The sequence below is a fragment of the Leptonotus elevatus genome, chromosome 12 (assembly GCF_054856555.1).
Source record: "Leptonotus elevatus isolate MCC_2025b chromosome 12, RoL_Lele_1.0, whole genome shotgun sequence".
Classification (NCBI taxonomy): Eukaryota; Metazoa; Chordata; class Actinopteri; order Syngnathiformes; family Syngnathidae; genus Leptonotus; species Leptonotus elevatus.
Genome location: NC_141250.1, coordinates 9253242 through 9275298, shown reverse-complemented (window position 1 = coordinate 9275298; position 22057 = coordinate 9253242). Strand labels below are relative to the sequence as shown.

General features: G+C 40.4%; 1 protein-coding gene and 1 long non-coding RNA gene across 5 annotated transcripts in view; one reads left to right on the top strand and one right to left on the bottom strand.

Annotated features, from left to right (window-relative positions):
* The first annotated feature begins 720 nt into the window (after positions 1–720).
* Positions 721–19577, top strand: LOC147164441 (sentrin-specific protease 7). Of its 4 annotated transcripts, none has more exons than XM_086090482.1 (22): positions 721–879; positions 1859–1950; positions 3524–3639; positions 4531–4761; positions 5317–5423; positions 7667–7773; positions 8621–8915; positions 10044–10216; positions 10823–10954; positions 11044–11077; positions 11637–11858; positions 11939–12411; positions 13244–13371; positions 14643–14759; positions 14832–14948; positions 15031–15126; positions 17682–17875; positions 17955–17986; positions 18114–18157; positions 18230–18298; positions 18375–18525; positions 18667–19577. In XM_086090482.1, exons 2-22 carry the CDS (start codon positions 1891–1893, stop codon positions 18811–18813), a joined length of 3045 nt encoding a protein of 1014 aa, XP_085946608.1. In that variant the 5' UTR covers positions 721–879; positions 1859–1890; the 3' UTR covers positions 18814–19577. The 4 variants fall into 4 exon arrangements, with proteins under 4 accessions (XP_085946608.1, XP_085946607.1, XP_085946611.1 ...); XM_086090481.1 differs by having other exon boundaries at positions 4528–4761; XM_086090485.1 differs by lacking the exons at positions 721–879; positions 1859–1950; positions 3524–3639 and adding an exon at positions 4321–4400.
* LOC147164439 (uncharacterized) overlaps positions 17066–22057 on the bottom strand; it is a 35624-nt gene continuing 30632 nt past the window's right edge. The window contains exon 4 of the long non-coding RNA XR_015096618.1: positions 17066–18519. This is a non-coding gene — a long non-coding RNA (uncharacterized LOC147164439). The remainder of the gene's footprint in view (positions 18520–22057) is intronic.

The window sequence follows — 22057 nt, the reverse complement described above, 5'->3', positions numbered from 1 at the left end:
TCTGATGTGATAGTGCTTTCCAGTAGTTGCTTGAAAATGGTAGATCTATGACACCCTATTTCTAAATCACAGCCAGAGAAACTCGGTGTGGTGACGTTATGTTAAAAAAAAAAAAGATGTCAAAGTCTGACAATATTGAGAATTTCCTGCTTACACATTTTGAAATTTGGCAGCAAATAAAAGATTTACTTACTCAAAAGATGTACTTACTTTTTTAAATGTATTCACACTTGCCAACTATTTGCAGGACACAAGACAGCTAGCCACACTCAATGGCATGCCCATGGAAAATTTAACAAATATTTATCTGAAGAAGCAACAATTTTACATTTTTCAATCAATAACAACACATTGCAAATTCCGTGCTTTCGGCTGTGGCTATCATACAAACCAGGCAGATTGTTGTAGTTTTTAATTTCATTACAATCCTTACAAATCAAATTACAAGGATCCAAAGACCAATGCTTTTCAATAAGCGGACAATGTCATTTAAGACCGCCATTTTGACTTGTGACTTAATCATTTACACGAGAGCACAATGATCTGAATTTCAAAAAAAACGAACAAGAAACACATGACTAAAAAATAAATTAAAAACAAAAAACCAAAAAAAACCCACAATGTTAAGTAAATATTTGCATGAAAAGAATAGTTGAAAGAAAATGAAAGATTGTTTTTATCCGTGACGTAGTTTCCGGTGTAACGCGAATGTCTTTCGGTGTTTATATGTGTATGTATGTGTGCGGTCCAGTTCGTTTCAAGTAATGACTATTTATCGTTTTTACCCGTGGCCCATGGAGTGAAGTGCTCACCCTCAGATATTTATCTGCACATCTCCATTATCTCCACATAAAGCGAAAAGTGAAACTCCGGAACATGGTAAGGTTCTACTGTCTCCGGTCTTGTGCATCTTTGTTTGAGAGAGCCAGCACCACTGCTAGCTCTGTGGGCTAGCGTGGCTAACCGCCGTTTTCATTTTCATTTCAAATGTACTGCATCTGCCGGGACGAAAAAACGAAAACAATGTCACATTCGTGCACACTTGAATGGCGACATTTAAATAACATTAGTTTAAGTTGTGTGGTTAAACTACCGGTCAACATATATTAAAGCAATGCACTTATTTGTTGTATTAGTGCAACGGGAGGACTTCAAAGGCAGTACATGAGCTGGTCAAGATATATGCAAGTCCACGCGAGGTCAATAATAAAATTGTGTCTGTAATTGTTTCCCTATTATTTACTTTTGTCATAAGACATTTTCTGCATAATAAAAAAAAAATTGGGCTTAGAAGCAACAAAAAAAACGTAAACAAAAAAAATTAGCAGTGGTTATTTTTGCTGTGACCGGTAACTCTCTTGCAAGCGCTATTTTGCCGTGAATGACTCTGATTGGTCAATCGCCGAACCGAGACGTGCGCTGGGCGTTGTTCCTGCCTCGCTTCACCCCCCTGTGTCTTTCACGAAGTTTTCGTTTTGTTTTGCCACCGAAGATAGGCTGTTATCAGCATTACCTGCCTAATCCTAACTATAACCAACCGCCTAACCATAATGCGTAGAGCAAATAGGCTCGTCAAGAAATTGTAGTAGTCAATTAAAAAAATAAATGTACAGAGCAGGATTTGAATAGCGCCACACTTTTGGGGTGACTGCCTTAACCGTTATGTCTAAAGCGGGTACATACTGGCACATAATTTGTACTTAGTTCTTGCACAATTCACGACAAAATAGTGCAAAGCGGCGAGTCGCTGTTCAGGGCAAAATTTCCACAAAAACTTGTGTTTGGTAGCCGAATTTGCTACTGAGTCAATTTTCCTCCCAAAATTGTCATGACTGACCTATTGTGTTCTATGTCCTAGTTTTGCTGTTGTGCCTTACTCATTTGGCAGTCATGATGGGCACCCAGAAAGCCACAATGGCGCTTCCATTTACAGTTGATGGGAATAAGCGGGTAAGTGGGTCTCAGCTGAGGACACCGCCAGTCTTCTCCCTGAAGGCAGGGCTGTCCAATTCTACAATCACACATGCAACATTTAATTTATGAAGTTTTTTCATCATTTACCTCTCTGTGGAATGGTTAGGGTAACCCTAACCCTAACCAATTATTTTGCATCTTATACCAGAAGCACCAGAGTCTGACCTGAAAGTTTTCTTTCCCATTTTGCCTTTGGATATTCCGTATGCAGTATTACGAATCAGCAAATGACCCGTGAAACGTGAAAGCTTTACTCTCTTTGCTTGATACTTGTATGTTGACACAAGACAACCTGTGTAAAATATAATGATCATTTGCCGCTTTGTCTGTGAGGAGTCTGACTTTATTTTCAATTATAAAAAAAAAAAATACTATATAAAGATAGTAAACACAGTAGCAATATCACCCTCCTGAAATAATAGTCTGAGACTAGGGATTGTTATGACGGCAAAATGCGCGTGTGAGGTGCAGGTATTGTTGTTGTCCACTTGGGGTCGACATTCTCACGTTCACACTGAAATATCCTTGACTTTAAATCTGTACGACATTAAACGACGGCTCATGGCCTGAATCAGTGGCTAACAGTTAGCCAGTCTGCATACTGTTGAGTGCTTGAGCGTCATTTGAGACCGTAGCAGCTCGTGTATAAACGTGCGTGCCAATTATTTATTTTGTTACCGTTTTTTTAATAAAGCAGATGTAAGTTTGCCATTATAGATAACAGGACGTGCTGTTGTGTTACTTGAGTACACATTACACTTGAACTTTTTTGTTCTTTTTCCATTCTCTGTCTTTTTCGTATTATTTCCTCCTGCAATATTTTTTCTACACAGAGCGATTTGCTCATCTGCAGTAATATTGGTCTGTGTGGAAAAAAAGATCACTTGAAAGCCTCGAGGAAGAGATTTTGCTTAATTTGTTGTGTAATCAAATTATTTGTTATTGATTAATAATTTCAGCCCTAAATTCGCTATGTATTAGATTATGTAATATGTATACAGTATACTTATATACATGTATTATGTATACTAGTAGAGTTTGGACTCGCACCCAAAATCAACACTATTATATCGCCATTTGTTTACCGTTAAAGCGGCGACTTCAAAATCAACGTGCATGGCCTATTAATTGTATTTTTAAGAAATGGGACATTACCTGAGTGACTGTCTATGATTAGTGTTTCTCCATGCCTGGTCATTTATAGCAGTTTCACTCAGTTGCTGCAAGTTGGTGCATGGTAATAACAAATCAACTTCTCTGTAATGAAACTCCGTTGTGTACAGTTTATCAGTATGGAATATAAAATATCCTGTGTTCTGAAAACCATTTTTCTAATTATATGCAAGAGTGGTAACAAAAAAAATCCATCAATTTCAAATGGATAACCCGCTCAGAATCTCCTCTTATCAGCGTTTGGATATTTAAAAAGACAGTTTATCATATACCGTCAGAGCAAATGTTGTCGTATGGTTGTGTGTATGTCATGACTAATCTTGATCATTCTCGAGAGCTCATTATTATTATTATATTTTGTTTTGTTTGTGAACAGGTGTCCTGTGCCACAGTTCCTGGTTGTAAACTCAAAAAATCTGATTTAAAGCTCAAAAAGGGATCCGAGGCATTTGATCACAATCATGCCGCTAGGGTCGAGTGGGGGATGGCCAGGTAAGTCAACACCCTGCTGACGTTTGTCTTAGCAACCCAATACAATGATTTCCACTTGAAGAAAACAAATTTAGTTTGCTAGCAGAGAAGTTCTATATTTTTATTCTAAACGTTCGTTCTGATACCTATTCCACTGGGGCTACACCATATGTATGATATAACCACTGCTGGTTGCTTATTAGTCGAGCACATTTGTCATTTACAGTATTCTGATTAGAATGAATCCAAATAACCAAATGGAATGAAATGCTCCATATAAACACCTCATTCGGAATAAAAAGACAGAATCCAAATGGAATTTTATTCGTAATAACAGGGGTGGCATATTCTGTTTGTTAATCTGAACAAGCGTCATATAAACGGTTTAATCTGAATGGCCAGGCTGTGTCCGGTCTGCGCATGCTCTGCCTTGACGTAAATGCGTTTCCACACTTAAAAATGGCGGCTTCCTGCCAAGTGCTCGTCTGGGAAGGGAGAACTAGTTTTAGAGTACTTAGAACCACAAGCTGACGTGAACTCTGAAGGTGTTGCACTTGAATAGCTTGATATGTTGAGACGAGCTATAGCAAAGAATAATCAAGCGTTTTCTGTGAGGAGGGGACACGGATTTGATAAATCAAGTCAAAAATTCAGTATAAGAGAAATGTGGTCTCTTACTGTTCTAGTTGGCAGTGGAGCAGCAACGTAGCCTCTTAGTCAGTCTTAAGGACGTGCTTTCAACCAAGCTTACCAGGAACCAACAAATGGTTCATCTATGTCAGGTGATTGCCTCCCTACGCATTCTCCCTTTACATCATATTATGACTTCTGCGGAGGTGTGTTGGCAACAACTTAAACTGCCAGGTAAAAAGATAATAATAATAATAATAATACCTCTCTTTGGTTCAGCAGAAGGAGGCTTTGTCTGGTCCTGACTGATGTTTTTAAGACAGAGGTCGGCAAAGCCTTTTTGGACAAGCAACTGGGTGGCACCTGCGGCAAAATGGCGCAAACGGCGAGCAAGCGATGCCCGGGCGAGAAAGAAGCCATCAGATGTCAAGGCCAGAAGCCACGCAGGAATGGCACGAACATGACGGCAAAGCCAAGATGTGTCCAGAAGCGTGGCCCTTCATCCCTACAAAGGTAGCATGGCATTTTAATGGAGAAGTGACTGGACATGTCAAAAAACACAGACATTTTTTTTTGTCTTTAAAGTACTAAATCGGAATACTGAATCCTGATTGTAAGGGGTCAACAGTTTGGGGCATTTTTCCTTTCCTCGGTAACCTGAATTTATACGAAAGACATTTGCATAATCTAGCTACGCAGTAGTAAAGTCATATTACCATAACAGTAAATATTTGTGTGGAAAACACTTTTAGATACAGTCAGTTTCATAAATATTGGGACATTGACACATGTTAAAGTGAAGTGAAATTCGCTACTTGGTTAGATTGATGCGTTGCCACACAAATAGCGGGCGTGTGGTGCAACATGTCACATTGACACAGCTCATATTCTAGCCTGCGTCTCTTCCTATTTTATTGTCAATGTGTTGTTGTTCTTGAAGCCCTCTGTTTTGCTTTGAGTCATGTGCGCCACTTTCTTGGGTCCCAATTAGTCGTTTTGCTAACCCTCCTATAGTGGCTTAACCCAAAAAAGAAAAAAATACCTGAAGGAATTTTTGTGTGTCTGCAGGTCGAGCTTCAAGAAGAGATTACATAACGTTGACAATGGCGAAACAAACAAAGATGTGCAGGAGGCGGTCCTTGTCACTGCAAATGGGGAGGATTACGGAGTTGTCGGTAGGTAGCATAGACAGTTGTACAGTGTTCCCTCGCTACTTTGCGGTTCGGTTATTGTGGCGTTACTCTATCATGGGGTTTGAATTTATGACCACAATTTAATCTATTACGGGTTGACCTTACTATTTCGTGGGTATTTCACAGAGTTCACTTTTTTCCCCAGATTAGTTTTTTTTTTTTCATTAAAATGTTTTAATCTGCATTTACACACGGGTTCTGCTCCTCATGCTGATTGGCTCCTTAAGCGAAGCGTCTCTTCTTAAAGATTATAGTACAATAGTGTCCGGGAATCCATCTTCCATTTTCTCAGCAGCGACCTTCGTGATGTGTGGTAATGCGGCCGGCTTCTTGCTGAAGCTGTGCTTAGTGTACAAATCAAAAAACACTTGTGCATTGAAAAATAAAAATAAGAACTTTATTGCCTTTGTCTCGGATGCATAACCTGAAGGCCTGCCTCACAAATGCCCTGACCTCTGACTGGTTCCATCAGTGTTTCATACCCCAAGTAAAAGTTTATCTAGCGGAGAACAGGCTTGAATTCAAAGTGCTCTTACTACTAAACAATGTGAGTGGCCACGCCACTAACTTGCTGTACAACAATGTACAAATTGAGATCCTTCCCCCAAACATCACATTGCTGATCCAGCCGATGTTTCAGGTCGTAATCCGCACCTTCAAGGCCCGCTACACCGGCAATGTCCTATCATATCTAGTTAATGCCATGGACAGCGACGACAACTTCGCACTGAAAGAGTACTGGTGCAAATATGCAATTACTTCGAGCCTTCAGAACATTCATCAGGCACTGAAGGAAATGAAAACAGAGACCATCCAGACCAGCTGGAGTAAATTGTGGCCCAACGTGGTCCAGGATTGTTGGGGCTTCATGGCCAGTCAAGTACATCATGCCACTGAGATGTATAAGGCAGTGAAGCTGGCGCGCCTTCTCAGTGGCGAAGGCGTCTCCGACATGACCCCAGAAGACGTTAATGGCCTCGTTGTCGCTTATTTCGAGCTGTTGATCGAAGAGGACCTTTCTGAACCGGCAAAATCTGCCAATGAGGAAGAGAGAGAAGAAACGGGCCTAATTCTTGAACATCTGGCAGTCATCATAAATGCCGCAAGGGAACTGCAACATTATTCCCAGGAGTACGACGATGATATGGTTCGGTTTGTACAATTTTGTAACCATGTCGACTCTGCGCTGACACCATAATAAGGCCATTTTCACACAAATGAAAAAGAAGTGGCAGCAACTACCCATCACCATGTTTTTCAAGAAAGAATCGACGGTAAAACAGCCTGCGCCAACAAGTACTCCTTCAGCCGAAGATGTGGAAAAGGAAGGAGAAATTGAGGTTACAGAAGATCCCGACGATCCTCAACCGGTGTCAGAGGCGCCGTCAGAAGAGCTTTAAAGCACTCATTTGCTGTGCAGGCTATCATTATCTTCATTTCCATAACTACCTGCACAGTTTTTTTTAAATCATCATCATCATCAATTTAAGTTTGGATGCAGTATTTTCAATGGTGAGTACACCATAATTTTTTGTTTTGTTTATTACAGTAAAATGTGTTAGGTGTTATTTCTGTATTTACAGTATTATTCATTTTGCATTTAGCAAGTGTAACAAGTATTTAAAAGGGTGGGAACCGTGTGGGGGGGGGGGGGTGTTCGTAATTCTTAGTAATTCGTACTTCCTCTACTTCATGGAAATTCCCCTGTCACACGGAGTCATGGAACGAATCACTGGCAAAAAGTGAGGGAACACTGTCTGTACACTAGCAACTTGTGAAACACTATTATCAAATAATGGTTTGATTTTGTGCTACTCTATATATTGGGGGGAACATATCCACAATATACAGTCCGCTCTAAAAGCATTAGACCAACTTTATTAATTTTGTTTTTGTCATATACTGAAGACATTTGGGTTTGGACCAAAAGATGAATATGAGACAAAAGTCCAGAATTCCAGCTTTTTTTTTTTTCATGGTACATCTAGATGTGTTAAACTCAGGACAGAGCACCTCTTTGTTTGACCCACACACTTTTACGAGCTGTTTGCTCGCTATTGTCCATCACAAGTTCAGTGCAGGTTTAACGATGCGCCAAGCCGTTATTTTTCTTGGACAAAAAACATCTGCAATGACGTAGCGCATTTTTCCTGTCCTACATTCTTGACGACACAGTGTTCTTAGTGGCAATCAGGTTGTCAGTACTTGTGGGGTTTTGTCGACAGACTGCGGCTTGTCAGTGTGCTGGAAGCCAGCAGAGGATGCCGGAGACGCTGATGAGTTTTCCTCAACTCGAACCAAGGACATTGGGACTCAAGAGAAACATTGTCTGGTGAGTGGCCGCCAAACATTCCAGCATTATGATGGTAACCGTTACGGATAGTGCACATTTGACTAAATTTCCTATCATGTGGTACCCCCCTACCCCTCACCTTCCATTTTAATAAGTTGGGGCAATCTCGCTAAATGTCTGTGTTGTATTGTTTAGAATAATGTTACCTAATGCATGGTCTGCATGCATTTAGCTGACATCACATTCTCCTCTTTAGACCGCAATCATATACATACAGTATAGTGGCTATCCATCCATCCGTTTTCTTCTGCTTATCTGGGGTCGGGTCGCAGGGTCGCAGCTTTCCATAGCCACTTAGTACAGCTCCGGGGTGTTCCCAGGTTAGCCTGGAATAGAGCTGGGAGATATGGAAAAAAAAAGTCTTCTCTCTCAATATAAACCATTTTATATCCTGATAACTATATACAGTGGTCCCTTGCTATATCGCGGTCCGGTTATTGCAGATTCATTTTGCGGGTTATTGATGGTGAGTACTCCAAATGTTTTATTTATTTATATGGGCAAGCTTCCATGGGGTACTGCCATCTGTGCGTGCTGCCCTGCGGCGAACACCAAGTGCAGGGTGAAAAGGCGGCGGACACCAAGTGCAGGGTGAAAAGGCCTTTAGAGTGGGGGCCACTGTTTGAGCAAATATGGTACTTACAGGAAAATTAAAATGGCCCCTGCTGGTTGCAATCCAGTAGTCCACTGCATTTTGCCTCTTTTGCTTCTAGGAATGATGAATCAATAAAGTCAGCACAATTTACATTCTTAATGATAAATTAGTCAATGCCAATCTATAGTAAGAATCAGACACTCAAACATTGTCTGTGTTATTTGTGAACAGAACAGGAAAAGACGTGTAGGTAGACCGTCCAAGTGCAATGGAACAAGCAGCCCGAAACGCCAACGAGAAAGCGTGCTTCGCCTTACTGGGGAAGGTGGACGAGGAGGACTGGCCCCGGTTAGTCTGATCGAACCCGGAGAAGACTGTGATGCGGACAGCAACTTAGTGCAGTTCTCCTTGGGAGCGGTTGACAGAGCAGTCGCCAGTGCCAATACTGAGTCGGCAGACATCAATGGCGTTCCCTGTTGCAGTCGGGTACCCACACAGGACAATTCAGCCATCTCGGGAGAGCCAAGTGAGTGCACACAGGAGTCATGACACTTTTTTCCAGGGCCGACAACTGCCAGCGAAAGCATTTGATGTAACTTTATAAAACTTTGGAATTGCTACAGAGACATTTAACTTACAAATGCTCATAATACAAAGTCAGCCTACCCGTGACAGGACGGCAAATGGACGTTAGGTTTCTATTAATTTTTCTTTTCATATATATATATATATATATATATATATATATATATATATATATATATATATATATATATATATATATATATATATATATATATATATATATATATATATATATATATATATATATATATATATATATATATATATATATATATATATATATATATATATATTCTCCGAGTGAAAAAAATTGCACATTTGTCAATTTGCGACAAAACACTCAGAAACTTACCACAAATGCACGTCATAGTCTAACGTGATTTGTTGGTGGTTATTGGAACACTGTTTATGAAATGAAAAGGCAGGATGGAGACGGATTTATTCTTAATTTAAACTTTACTCGTCATACGGCAGCGAGAGCGACAACACTTCCTGATCCCTATCAGCTGACTAACACTAACCAATCAGAAGCTAGCCTACTTTAGGTAGTAAATGCAAGTGAATGATGGAGAGCAGCAGATTCGACACATCAACTTAGCTACTTGTACAAAAAAATACCAAAATGTATGAATGTGTAAATAATAATTCTGGAAACATAAATGTACAAGTAAATATACATTTTAACAAGTTAACTTAAATGCTTGATCCTCAGGGTGTGGACCTTCGCAAAGCGAGGCGTCTTCGTCGCTGGCAGTACCCAACGCTTCAAAGTGCGAAAGCTTAACATGATATGGTTAGTCTTTGCTAAAGCAATGAATTACTATCTCCTTATTTGAAAACCCGACCAAATTGGCACAAACATCCGAATACGCTACGTGTAAAATTTGCCACTTTATAAAGTGGCAAATTTGCGCGTTTATTTCTCTGATTGCCCCCCCCCCCCCCCCACAATAATACGCCGTCATAGTTCCGTACATAAGCCATCTTAAGTAGGTTTTGTTTTGCTTGTTGTGGGTTTTTTTTTTTTAATCCGGTGTATCATCTCTTCTTTATCTTTTTTTGCTTGCAGTTGTGCTTTCCAGTGACGATGAAGAGAGCAGCAACGTTATTCGAAGTCGAGTCAGACATCTTCGTCGTACACTGTTCTCGGCAGGAGATGCAGATGCCGGGCACCGTGGGCAGCTTTCATCACAGGAAATTGTGTCCAAAAAGCCTGATGGCCCTGATTTGCAGAATGTGGAGGTGTGCTCAATATCTCCCTTTATATTCCATTCAGATATGTAACGGTCACCTTGTGTGGGAGCATAAATTATACAATAAGGTTGTTCTAAATAGTTTTGGTTCAGAATGCTGCTGCACAGGTGCTGTTTAGAAGTGCAAATTGCAATTCCTTCAGAAAGCAAGAGTAAAAGACAAAAGTTTAAATTGCGCAGAACATCAATAAATTGAGGACTATAACTGGTTAACATTTGTTTATTAAAAATATAATATAAATGTATATTCATTTCTGATGTAGTGTTGTGAATTCTATGAATCTTGGACTCAAAAGTCACCCAGGTTTTAGAGGCAAGTTTTGCCAGGCGCCTTAGGCCTTAATGGGTTAAAGCTCAAGGTAAGGTGGATTTTTTTTAAGAGGTGTGTCCAGCAGGGGGAGCTTTAGTAACGATGTAGATAAAGGAATAGAACTGCATTACTACATTTTGTACTCAACAGTTGTATTGGTTGTGTAATGTAATGCCTGATGGCTCATACACTGGGTTTGTAGTTTAAAAAAAAAGAAAAGACCATTGATTTTGACCCTGTGTTTAAGATGCTGTGTATGCAAGTCATGCATGTTTTTTTATACAGGTGTTGCATGTGGTTGTTGGCGACTCCGGATCAGTTTCTTCAACCCCCAAAATTGACCACTCTTGCCTAGGTGTGGCCTTCACCTCCATTTTCTGTGGATGTTACCAAGGGGAAGCCAATGGAAACCTCATGGTAAATGATGATTCCTCATCACATTATCATCACCATTCTCAGGAAATGACCGTGATGTAAATGGACTTGTTTTTTTCCCCCCTTGACAGGTATTGAACCAAAACATCATCATACCATTGAAAGGTAATGTGTTGTTGCCCGTCACGCCACCTTCTCACAGGCTAAGTGGTCTATTTTAGATGATAGAAAAGTCTACTGGAATGTGTTTTCCAAAAGTACACGCCCTCCCAAGATTCCAGAAAACCCCTCGAAAGCATTAACTACCAAATCCTGAAGAGTATACAATAGTGACTGACCTCTGTTCTCATGAACGGTGTACCACAATAGATGGCCAATAAGTGGACTGTCCATGAAATAAATAATCCATGCACTTTATATAAATCTTTCCAGTGCAGGGAATACATGTTGAGGTGTAATTACCCTGACAGAACTTCAATACAACATCATCTGAAAAGATGAATGAAGATAAAGATAAACATGTTTTAATTATTATTCTAGTACTATACTATAATGTGCATTTTTGTTAAATTATCAATATTCATGAAATAAATACTCTGTAAATAATAAATAGTATAAATAATAAATATCCTATAAGTAGTGGCGTGGGGATCAGGTTTATGGGTATCATTTAAGGAAATGAGGCAGCTGTGCTAAGACAATTCTGCTGTCATCTCATCCTCAGACTCAAACCGCCAGCTGGATGTGACCTTGACCTTGGAGCGTACGATGCTGAGGAGGTACAGCGTTTGGGAGCGAGAGGAACTGGAATCCAGAGGGCTCAGATGGGCATCCAGCGCTGAGCCTTGCACCATCCTTTTGTTATGTGTCAAACAAAGTGCTGCAGTGACTGTGGCGAAGGAGCTCGTCTGCCTTTGTACCCAAGATGGTTCACCATCCACCGCTGGTAATGCATCTGAAAGGCTGACACAATCCATGCCTGTCCAGAACATCACTCCGTGTTTCTGATTGTTCTCGTTACCATAGGAAACCCGAGCCCCTTCCTCGTGCTGACTCTCAAGGACCCTCTGCTGGGCATGGAAGGGGCTCTATTGCACTCTCTCTTGGAACTCGACTGTCTCAACTGTCTGTCAAATGACGAAAGCCGTGCCGATGCGCTCGATCTGAAGGACTTCACCAGTCCATGTCTTTCATTGGATGAAAGTTTGGAGCTGATCAAATCAAGCGGCCGAGATCCCCTCTTGCTGCGGATGCTCAGTCTGGACACGGCCACCTCCACATCCACATCCGACTTGGACCAACACAGCTCATGCTCCGATTTGGACGTGGATACACTGAAGGAGACGGCACCAGAGGCGGAGTGTTCACTGTCGCTGGACATGTCTGAGCTGCACACCTTACTTGATATTGAGCAGGAGACACGTCCCACAGAGGAGCAGGATTCTGAGGTGGATCTTGGAATGCAGCACGGCCCAGATGAGGAACAGGAGAATCAAGCGGTATGACACCCCGTCAAGTTTGTTCTCGGGCCTATTTTCACATTTTTACTGGTCATTTTAAGAAAATATGCACCTCACCCAACTCGGCGGACCTGTCGGAACCATTATTACCTGAAATGAATATTACTTATATCCCACATTGAATAACAGTCAGCAGTCACAAGCTCAGTTCATAGATTTTATTATTCACTCACACACACACACACACACACACACACACACACACACACACACACACACACACACACACACACACACACACACACACACACACACACACACACACACACACACTAAAGAAGCTAGCTTCTTTAGAACGCTGTTGCTAACAAAAACAGCAGCACCCTTCAAGTCTCATAAAGAAGCTAAAATGTGGAAATTTTAAGGAATTCCTAGATGAGACCTCTAGGGGAGTTCCCTGCAGCCTCATCAGTGAAAAAATACCCTCAAAGGAATTCCGACACCGAATCAAATTCTATTACACTAAAGTTGTCTTTAATACAACAAATATGAAGTACAAAAACTATGGTTGAGTAAAAACATGAGTGCTGGGTCATACCTCGGTCTCCCTTGGGATCAGGAAGTCAGGCGGATCAGTGCCAGCCCCGCCGTCACAGGAAGAACTGCCTATCCTAAAACCCACGTGTCTCTATGTGATTGCGTTATTATTTAGACTTATCCGTTTTATCATAACAGCTAACGTGTGTCTGTTTCTTGTGTGCAGTGAAAGCTACAGCATAAGAATGCCTCTACTCCATTAGTGTAAACAAGTCTTCCAAGGAGTATTCAAGAGGTTGGCGGTGAACGATTACATCCTCCTGTTGTGTTACAGGAGGAGAAAATGGCAGGCACCCCTCTGTACACACTTTGTCGGCGTAGAACGACAGGAGCATACACGGTGACCATGTGCCATCCAGATTCCACTTGGGTTACATACAAACATCAAGGCGTGGCCCATCGGTAAGTCCTAGGAATGTATAAAGGAAGCAGAAATTAATTTGTTTTGCTGCACCCAATGCAATTCCTGGTGTGTTGAATTTCACAAGCGGCTAACGTCCTCTTCAAATCATTTTCATGATTTCTTCATATACTGTATTTGAAGACAAGTGCTAAAAACATGTGCAAAGGCTGAGGACCATTTTGTTTGGATTTGTCCTAATTGTTGAGATATAACAAACTCTTTTTCACCATCCCAATTTTGCGGCTGTAATGGCATTTGTGGCGCACGGAGCAAGCGGATAGCAAACTGGACAGTTCCGCTGTGACTTGGCGTGCAAATCGAGCTGTTAGCTGTTAGTGGACTTGTGGACCAGCTGACGTGCATCGGGTCCGTCCAATACGCCGCAGCCTTGCTCCATGTGACACGTGCACATCCACTTGAAGGGATGGTGTGTAGAATATTTTGCTATCTAGTGTGGAACTCGTAGAATGCAACAACCTAAGTTCACTGCGGTGCCAATTACTAAGTTTGCGACGTTCTTCTCCTTCGGGTATCCGTTGCAGAAAGATGCCGCCGCTGAGACCAATGTAACATAATTAATAATATCTTTAAAAAAAAAAAATAATAATAATAATAATAAATAATAATATCATATATTAATAATAATTACAAGATCTACAATTAAATAAAAAAGTGTATATTGATGTGATATTCCATATTGGGTTTTTAAAATGAATGAACATTGAAACATCTCAAATTTCTACACGCTGTCCCTTTTGAGGCAGGGGTCCCCAACCACTGGTTAAATTTGATACCGGACCACATATATATGTATATCAAAAATTGTAGCGGGCAGCACCCCCCCGCGACGGATGGTTGCAAAACATCAGTTATACCATGAAGGTTGGGAAAACACAAAAACAGCTCGTCTGCTTTCTGACTTTGGTGATGTGACGTTCGTAAACTGAGCCCGAAATTGACGCCAATTTCATTCACCCACAGGGTGTCAGTACAGGTCAAAATGGCGGCCCCTTGAGATGGATATATATATATATTTTTTTGCTGCTTAATTGACCTTCCACACGCAACTTTGATCAGAATACCATTTTCAGGCTAATTTGCTGTTGTTATGTGCTGTTGTGCTTTTCACTTCAGGGCCACTGTAGAACGCTTGTTATAATATGAAAAGAATAAAATTGTGGTGTAGCTGATTTTCTTGTCATTTTCAAACTATTCTTGTAACTTGTCATTTTTTTTGTGCTTATTTGGTCTTTCTTCAACTTGTGTTTAGGTTGATCCAGTTTCCCCCACCGCCACTCAAAGGTGGAATCACCGTGACAATGGAAGACTTGCAGTGTCTTGACAGCGGCCAGTACCTCAATGACGTCATCATCGACTTTTACCTCAAGTGAGCGTAACGCCGATTATAAACCGACGCCTTTTTGCTCCCCCGGAGCTAATGTGTACGCTCTCGACTCAGGTACCTCCTCCAGAACTCGCTGCGGGACGTTGCCGAGCGATCGCACATCTTCAGCAGCTTTTTCTACAAGCAGCTCACTCGCAGAGACAACGCCAGCGAAGGCAATGTCACAGAGTCGTGAGTCTTTCTATCCCAATATGAAAAACGGCTTGTAAAAATGACAATGAATTAAATCCGGGGGGTTTTTCGGAACGTTCAGATGTCAGCGACAGAAGCGGCACCAGAGAGTGAAGACGTGGACACGCCATGTGGACATCTTTGAAAAGGACTTCCTATTTGTTCCCGTCAATCAGGAGTAAGTTCACGTGCATGCACAAAAGTGGTGAAGAATTGTCACAAAGTTGCAAGACTTCATTCATAAAAGTTACAAGAATTAAAGTCTTTAAAAAAAAAAAGTTACAATATAAAGAGACAATTCAAATTGTGTTTTGTCACTTTAAGAATAGTTGTAAAATTACAAGAAAAAGTTGTATTGTTTATAAAATAACTAAAAACAAAATAAATGTATCAAATAGATACATAGATAAAAAATACCACTATTACTTTACATTAAACCCCCCCCAAATAAATAAATAAATAAATACAAATCAATGACAGATCATTTTAAAGTAAGACCTATCGATCCCAATATAGCATTTTTCTTTGAAATTTCATGAAATGAATGCCAATTATCTATTCTTATTTCTAGTTTCTGACCATTCAAATAAGCCTATTATGCGCATGCGCGTTGTGGCAGATAAGATGAGAGCTTTTTTGCCATTCACAACGCGCACGTGCAGTCAACGGCCTCGAGGAAATGACGCAACTTGATGTCTCATTGCGCATGCGCAAAACATGCTGTCGGCTTTTCAGCTTTCCGCGGCGAAAACAGGACAAATTACACAAGAATTTAAGACCAAAACACGAGAACCAAGCTATTACATAATAGAAGACACTGACAGATCAGTATTTTCAATGATTTTAATGAAGGGCGTGCACTGCATTTATAGCTTATATTGACCGCTCGCTCGCCACTGAGGCTCGGTATTGGCGCGATACCGACACTTGATGTCACTACTCACCCATCCCTAGTTATGATGATAAAGTTGCAATGTTACAACAATACATTTGTAATATTCAGAGAAATAAAGCTGTAAAGATGACATGAGTCAAGTTGGAATATTTCATCAATTGAGGCCAGGAGCGCATTACCGCCTTTCTACCACTAGAGCCGGGAGCACTGTCGCGTGTTCCCTTACGACCCGGAAAGTGGATATACGGTATATTTTTGTTGTTGACAATTCTCTGTCTCTTAGCCAATGAAATGAAATGCATCAGAATATACACGTGATGGCGACGCGGGCCTCCAATAATTTCCTGGAATTTTTTTTCGAGCAGTCACAGCAGACGCAGACACATTATCGCGGGAGTCAGGAAATAAGTGACGGTAGTGATATAGACAACGCACTTGAAGACTTTGAGCCGGTCGAACCAATTGATGAAGACATATTTGTAGACAATGAGGATGTCAAAGATTTCGATGGCTTTGAAACGGAATGGAGGACGAATAATTACCGCTCGAAGTTAATTTCAACCACACCCCAGGGTCGAAGGTAAAAATATCCGCAGATGCTACACGGTGAAGTGGCAGGTATTTAATCACGTTTTTACTGAAGAACTCTAGGCGTTATTGAAACTAATATTTATAGCGACCAGACCCAACGCACTCTGGCAAGGGCAAAGATGTCAAAGGTCGTCTCACATGACAGCAGAAGAGATCAAAACTTTTATCGGGTTATGTATCGATATGGGGCTCATTTTTTTTCCTCTGCGAAGAGACTACTAGAGACAGACGGTTGCCGTTACACGTAAAGGGCCTCAACAAATTATTGTAGTCATCACATGTTGCTCTTGTACAGACACTTAATTTTTTCATTTTTTATATTGAATTATCATTATTATTATTTTCATTTTGGAAAGTGCCGCTTTATTGCCAATCCCTTGTGAAACATTTTCAATGAGAAATCTGCATTATTCACACATGGTTGATTGGTTGGCTTTCCTCGTGTGAAGTTTGCTGATTTAAAAAATATATATATCGAAGGTTTATAATAAACCCTTTGGAGGAGTTGAGAGACCGGCTCCCTTCCACCACTGAGGTGGTGTTGCACCTTTTGCCGGTGCTTGCCCAGGATTGATGCTGATGCCGTCCGTCTCCATTGTGGCCTTGTGGTCATTTTTCCGAGACTCGGGGACTTCGGAAACGGGCTCTCTCATCTCTGCCCCGCCCTAAACTCGGGTTCCTGTGGTAGCCGCAGATGGAAGCTCTCAAATGTTTTGGGAATTCTATTTCAATGTTGTTGAATTTCTAGAAAAACGTGAGGTTTTAGGGGGTGAAGTCATCCATAGGTTTTCGAGGCATGTTTTGACTCGCGTTTCAGGCTGAAATGGGTTAAGAAAGTTGGGAAGATCATGAAAAAAAAAGTTGCAAAGTTATTGGTTATAAAGTTGTGAAAACCATTTTAGTATTGCATTAAAAAAAAAGTTTTAAGTATATTTTAGATTGCTATATTTTACTATACCGGTAATTTGTTTTTAACTTTCATCTTGAGCACTTTGAGATGTGCATTATAAATTAAATTTATCATTATTATTATAAAAATAATGTTGCAAATTAAAAATTTGGACTAATCAGGAGGAAAAAACGTCATGTAAGAAATTGTAAAGTTTCTAGTAAAAGATTGCAGCTTTGGATCAAGTCCGGTATGTTGACGACACGGCATGGCGGGCAATAATGCTGATGTTTTGTAATGATCATGCTTATTAGAAACATGATAATATTGTGTGTTCTTTTTTTTTGTTTTTTTTAAGGGCTCACTGGTATCTGGTGCTCATCTGCTTTCCCGGACTGGAGGAGTCCAGGTTGGAGCCCCGGGCAGAAAGCGGCCACAACGGGACAGACGAGTCACCCGAGCAAGAGGAAGCCGAAGGCTCAGGAAACTCAAACGACGCGACGACGGCGACGCTCAAGCTGACCTGCGGCGACAGTGCGGACGCGTCATCTGGTCTGTTACGCGAAAGTGAAACGGTCATCTTTTTCAATGGAATGAACGCTAATCGTCAAAGTGATTTCTTGTGTTCTAGGAAAAGAGACGACTAAATCCTTTAGTCAAGTGGTGAGTCACAAACACATTTATTGACGTCATGCTGCCTCAAGCATCTATGACAGCACGCATCAGCCTTTGAAGGAGCGATTCAGCTTGTCTATCTTTGCAATAAATACTGTTTTTAATTCCCTAATAGAACTGCACAGAGAAAACCTGCCCTCGAAAGCTTGTCTCAAAGAGGTGAGTGGCCACAAAATGGCCGTCTGACTCCATTTAAAAGCTTCCTACTGCAATCACAGTCATTTTCTTTAGGCCTTGCATTCTCATCATGGACTCCCTCAAATTGTCTCTTCACGAGCGCATCTTCAAAGTGTTGCGAGAGTGAGTAAGACCATTGTCATGGCGACGGCGTGTGTCTCGGGAAAGCGCTCACGCTGCGGCCGTTTCATCCGGGCAGGTACCTGCAGTCGGAATGGGAATCGCGACGCGGCACCACGCGCGACTTTGGTCCCGACCAGGTGAAAAGTTCCCACTGTCAGGTTCCTCTGCAGGACAACAGCAGCGATTGTGGTCTCTACCTGCTGCAGTACGTGGAGAGTTTCCTCAAGGTGGGGGGAAAAAAAAAAACGTCTTTATTTATTTTATTTTTTTACCATATCAATGTATGATATGAACCTGTAATGCTCATGAGGGCAAGCACTCCAGAAAATGTATGGATGGCTGATGTCATCTTTTGTTTGTGCTCGCAGGACCCCGTGGTGCATTTCGATCTGCCTCTGCACCTGCGACGTTGGTTTTCGCGGCGGCAGGTGCGCAGGAAGCGGGACGAAATCCGCGAGCTGGTGCTGCAGCTGTACCGACAGCAGATGAGCTCAAAAGTGAGGGCCACGCAGTGAGGACACGGACCGCCCACCCAGGAATGCGCATCACTCATACTGAGCGAGCCATTTCTGCCTGAAATCGAACCCTTCCGAATCGGACCCTCGCACAGACGACCAAAGTGAAAATGCAGCCGACCGCCAGTTCATTTTTGACTGAAATGTACATTGCCTTTTGTTTTATTGTTCACCTTAGAGGTTTTTATAGACTGTTTTACTATTTTTTTTATTTTTGATAAATATAATGCTCTTTATTTAACTCCTACACAAATTCACTCGTCAAACAAAAAATGGGTCAAGAAGTGTTTTTTTTTTCCAATTTTCAAAATGTGATTTGTGTAACACATAAATTGTTATGATTGGAATGAATTTAAGATGTTCATTAATTGTGCTTCACATGACATCTCTCGAGGCAACAAAAGGTTTTGCGCAAAAAAGGACAAAGTGCTTCCTTGCGCTTGCGACCTCTGGCCGAGCCCTGCGGCAGGAGACAAAGCACCTTTATAAATATTTAACATCTACAATGCCAAGCTTGAAGTAACAGTTTTTTTTTGTTTACTATCCTTGATGAGCAATTTTGCTAATCGATGATTTCATTGAAGGAAAAATTTTGTAATTTTGAGGAGCACGTTTTTCAGGTTAATCCCAGGGACAAGTTGATTGTAGTGCTGCAGCTGTTGAATATTTTGATGTGTGTTCCCGAAAATTCTGTAGAATTGGATAAACTATTTTTTTTTAATTTAGTATGTTTCACTTGGTAATGAACAACCAACTATTTTGTTGTTGTTTTTGTTTAATTTCTTTATTTCACTTTGTGCATTGCGGCTGCTAATTATTTTGCCTAGAAACATTTTACACTGGAGTGGTTTCAAAAAAATGTAAACAAACGTAGCATTTTATTGTATAACAAAAAACAATGCTAAGGCAACAGCCTTTGTGCGACTTAAGCAGCTAGCATTTTATCATGCATCATAAAATAAGTTTATGCCTGTGCTTTTGACCTTTGACCAGCTAACTAGGAATAGGACAAATATTATTTATGCTAGTACGAGTTTGAAATGCCCTAACATGGACATCAAGAGAGGAAATGGTAAACCATATTAAATGTTGAGTAATGTCATCAATTGCAGTTACTAACTTTTTATATGATTTCACTTGAACTAGAAGTAAGAGAATCCTTTAGCTCAGGAAATCAAAGGTCCCCCCCCCCAATTCACACGTTTTAGTTGACGAGAAACAATCTTGATGATGAAAATCTTTGACAAAAGGAATTTGTCAAATTCATTTATACTGACGGAGTTAGTGTTGAAAATGGCTTTGAGGATGCAACGTTATATTTTGAACATGCATAGTGTTTTGTGGCTCTCCTGAAAAGTGATTATTTTAGAGGTTCAGGGATTCCGCCCAACGCCAGCAGTATGTAAAATGTATCTAAAAACATTTTTTTTTCAAGAAAACTGCAAGAGTAGAAGAAGAATATCACAACTTGTTTAATGATTCATATAATAAAAGCCATAAAATTGCCAGAATCATGGATAAAATAGGTATTTTTCCAGAAATGGTTGTAAGAATAAATTAGTAATAGGCCTACCACAAATTTTTTTAGCAATTTTTAATTTATTTAAATGAGAACAGAATTTAAATATGAGGGAAAAAAGCTGAGTTGTGACATACGTGTCAATGCAAGAAATGCTTCTTAAATATATATATTTTAACAAATCTTGCAAGATTTAAGCAGTTTTATTCCACTAATATTTCAATTTTACTCTCAAACAACCTTTTATTTTCCACAACTGAAGAATAACTAGACAATTTTATTATTTAACACAGGCATATGTTTATATTATAGTTACGTTAGTAGTATAACATTTTCCTCATAATTACCATTTTAACATCGATTTTAAACTCTTGTGGTATCACCACTTTATTTTTGCAACTTGATGATTTTTTTCTCTCATCGGAAATTGAAGTTTGACCCCCTCAAAGAAAGAATTGGATTCAAATAAACATCCCTCGTAATATTCCAACTTCAATGTGGCCCTCTAATACTCCTCGGTGGAGTTGACGGCATCCTCCTCATTCGTCTTGTTTTCTGTCCCCTTTAGCACAAATCTCACTTTTAGATTTTAAAACAAGGTTAGCTTCACGACGTCAAGAGCGTTAATTGCCGTTGGTTGTCTGCTATACCGATGAGTTACATTGTAGACAAAATAGTGTTGATTCTTATTAGCTTGTTTACATGACAATGTCAGCCATTCTAATCTGTTCACAGCTTTACTCTGAGGTGTTTATTTATTGTCTGGCCCATCCTCTTGATGTGACTTGACGTAATTCCCAGTGTGGCGTCGAGCCACGTAGCCGTCGCGGCCCACGTGGCGTCGAGTCGCGCGAGTCATGGTTCCCGTCTTTGCTCTTAATCGGCTATTATGATTCGAAACAGCTGAATCATAGTTACGCAGGAAAGAAAAGCCAGCGAGACGCTGACTCCTGGAACAATGACGTTGTGGTCAAACTGACCAATCATATTGATAAGTGGCGCTGAGAGCTAATCTGGAGTCTTTGGAAAGTGTTTGATCGGAAATAAAAACACCAATCATTTCTGTAAGCCTTATCGTGTTGAACTCATTCACTGCCATTGACGGCTATAGACATCAAAAATTCATTTAAACTATTTTTATTAGTTTTTTTTTCGTTTTTGTTAAGAGTATGAAAACCTAGATTTTTTTTTTGTACATTTAGAACAGATATAACATTTCTGATTAATCGTGAGTTAACTAGTGAAGTCATGCGATTAATTACGATTACACATTTTAATCACCCGATACCACTAATTTTTCATAACTTTTTCTAAAAAAAATATAATTTTAAGAAAAAATTATAAAAAATTAGGGGCGTCGGGAGACTTCACTAATTAACTCACGATTAATCACACATTTTATATGTTCTAATACAAAAAAAATTCTAGGTTTTTATACTTTTGATAACATACGTGGAAAAAAAATGTTTAACTAGAAATGGTTCAAATGAATTTTTGACGTCTATAGCCGTCAATGGCAGTGAATGAGTTAAGCTGTAGTCTGTTCAAATAGTTACCACAATCATAAGGACTGTTTATAATAACCGGAGAGGGCTCCACACCAGGCAACTCAATCCTTTTGGCGTCTATGGTAGGGAGAAAGCAAATGAATCAACACTGCCGCACATGCACATTGCCCCCCCCCCCCTCCCTGTAGCCAACTGACCAGTCTCACCATGGCCATAT

Coding starts and splice junctions, on each gene's coding strand:
- LOC147164441 (XM_086090481.1), top strand. CDS start 1,891: ATGATGGGCACCCAGAAAGCCACAATGGCGCTTCCATTTACAGTTGAT. Junction 3,640..4,527: donor GTCGAGTGGGGGATGGCCAG/GTAAGTCAACAC, acceptor TCTTTGGTTCAG/CAGAAGGAGGCTTTGTCTGG. Junction 14,949..15,030: donor GAAGGCAATGTCACAGAGTC/GTGAGTCTTTCT, acceptor CGGAACGTTCAG/ATGTCAGCGACAGAAGCGGC.